We start from the raw sequence: 1,943 nt of genomic DNA, 5'->3' as shown, positions 1-1,943 counted from the left end.
CGACCATTGGTGGAGACATGGGTTTAACGTTGCCGCTCGACGATTTAGCGAAGACCGGGGTTTAAGGTCGCCGCTCGACCGTCGATGGAGACATGGATTTAACGTCATCGCTCGACGATTTGGTGAAGACCGGGGTTTAAGGTCGTCGCTCGACCGTCGATGGAGACATGAGTTTAACGTCGTCGCTCGACGATTTGGTGAAGACTGGGGTTTAAGGTCGCCACTCAACCGTCGATGGAGACATGGGTTTAACGTTGCTGCTCGATGAGTATTTGGGTAATCTTTCATTTTTCATTTCAGTCCTGCAATCAAAGGGCACAGGAAAAACGAAAGGTACATTTCAATTACATTGGCGCACCTTTCATCCAGCTCGGTACGGCTGGAGATGATTCGCGCTCCAATGACGTTTTAGTTGCCGTCTGTCTTCATCTTCTAGGTAGTAGGCGCCCGAGTGAAGCTTCTCTACGACTTTGAATGGTCCGACCCACGGAGCTTCTAGTTTAGTGACATCGCCGACCGACTTCACCTTTTTCCACACGAGGTCGTTGATCTGGAACGACCTCGGGATCACTCGTCGATTGTAGCTCTGCCTCATCCTTTGCCTATAAGCCGTCAGCCGAACGACTACTTTGTCATGCGTCTCATCCACGAAGTCCAGCTCCAAAAGCCTCCGCTTGGCGTTGACTTCGTCATAGTGTTGTATTCGATTGGACTCGACTCCCACTTCGACCGGGACGACTGCCTCATTACCATATACGAGGTGGAACGAGGTTACACCCGTGCCTTCCTTAGGGGCCATTCGGATTGCCCATAATACGCCGGGGAGCTCGTCCACCCAACTCCCTCCGATGTGGTCGAGCCGAACTCGCAAAATCCACAAGATCTCCCGATTGGCGACTTCAGCTTGTCCGTTGCTCTGAGGGTACGCTACGGAGATGAAGGCCTGCTGGATGCCATACTCCTCACACCACTCTTTGAGTTTCCGTCCAGCGAACTGGCTACCATTGTCTGAGATGATTCGACGCGGAATGCCGAACCGACAGATGATATGCTGCCAGATGAACTTTTGGACCATCTACTAGGTTATTTTAGCCAGTGGCTCGGTTTCGACCCACTTGGAGAAATAGTCCATTGCGACGAGCAAGAACTTTTGCTGTCCGGTCGCCATTGAGAAGGGTCCCACAATATCCATGCCCCATTGGTCGAACGGGTACGACACAGTGGAGGCCTTCATCTCTTCGGTCGGCCGATGGGAAAGATGGTGATACTTCTGGCAGGATATATAGTTGGCTACTGTCCGAGCGACATCTTCCTGTAGAGTCGGGCAGAAGTACTTGGCTAGCAGGATCTTTCTTGCTAGCGACCGACCGCTCGGATGCCCTCCACAGGAGCCTTGGTGTACTTCTTGCAGTATAGTCGGCATCCTCTGATCCGACGCATTTAAACAATGGCATGGAGAAGGCCTTCTTGTAGATCTAGTCCCCGACTAAGGTGAAGCGACCGACCCTTCTTCTCAATAAGCGAGCTTCCTCCCGATCGGAAGGCGAAGCTCCCGATCGCAGAAACTCTATTATGGTCGTTCTCCAATCGCTGGGGAAAGTGAGCCCCTCCATCCAACCGATGTGCGCCACCAAGGATACTTGCTTGATCGGTTGAGTAATGACGATCGGTGAGAGTGAGCTCGCCAATTTGGCCAGCTCGTCCGCCGCTTGGTTCTTCGCTCGGGGGATCTTCTGGATGATTACCTCCTGAAAGTTTGCCTTCAGCGTTTTGAAGGCTTCGGCGTACAACTTGAGCCGCGTGTTACTGATTTCGAATGCTCCAACCAGCTGCTGAGCGGCTAATTGAGAATCAGAGTGGATAAGAACTCTGCCTGCGCCGACGTACCGAGCGGCTTGTAAGCCGACTATAAGAGTCTCCTACTCGACTTCATTGTTAGTTGT

General features: G+C 52.3%; 1 protein-coding gene across 1 annotated transcript; it reads right to left on the bottom strand.

Moving 5' to 3' along the window:
• Nucleotides 1–291: 291 nt before the first annotated feature.
• Nucleotides 292–799, bottom strand: LOC122050580. The gene is made up of 2 exons (XM_042611477.1): nucleotides 406–799; nucleotides 292–302 (listed from the first exon to the last, which is right to left on the bottom strand). The coding sequence occupies exons 1-2, from the start codon at nucleotides 797–799 to the stop codon at nucleotides 292–294; spliced, it is 405 nt and encodes a 134-aa protein (XP_042467411.1).
• Between the last annotated feature and the right edge of the window lie 1,144 nt (nucleotides 800–1,943).

Source organism: Zingiber officinale, chromosome 3A, assembly GCF_018446385.1.
Source record: "Zingiber officinale cultivar Zhangliang chromosome 3A, Zo_v1.1, whole genome shotgun sequence".
NCBI lineage: Eukaryota > Viridiplantae > Streptophyta > Magnoliopsida > Zingiberales > Zingiberaceae > Zingiber > Zingiber officinale.
This window is presented reverse-complemented; position numbering and strand designations above follow the sequence as displayed.

Bases quoted from the DNA above. Each gene is read 5' to 3' on its own strand.
- LOC122050580 (XM_042611477.1), bottom strand. From the start codon at position 799: ATGGCCCCTAAGGAAGGCACGGGTGTAACCTCGTTCCACCTCGTATAT.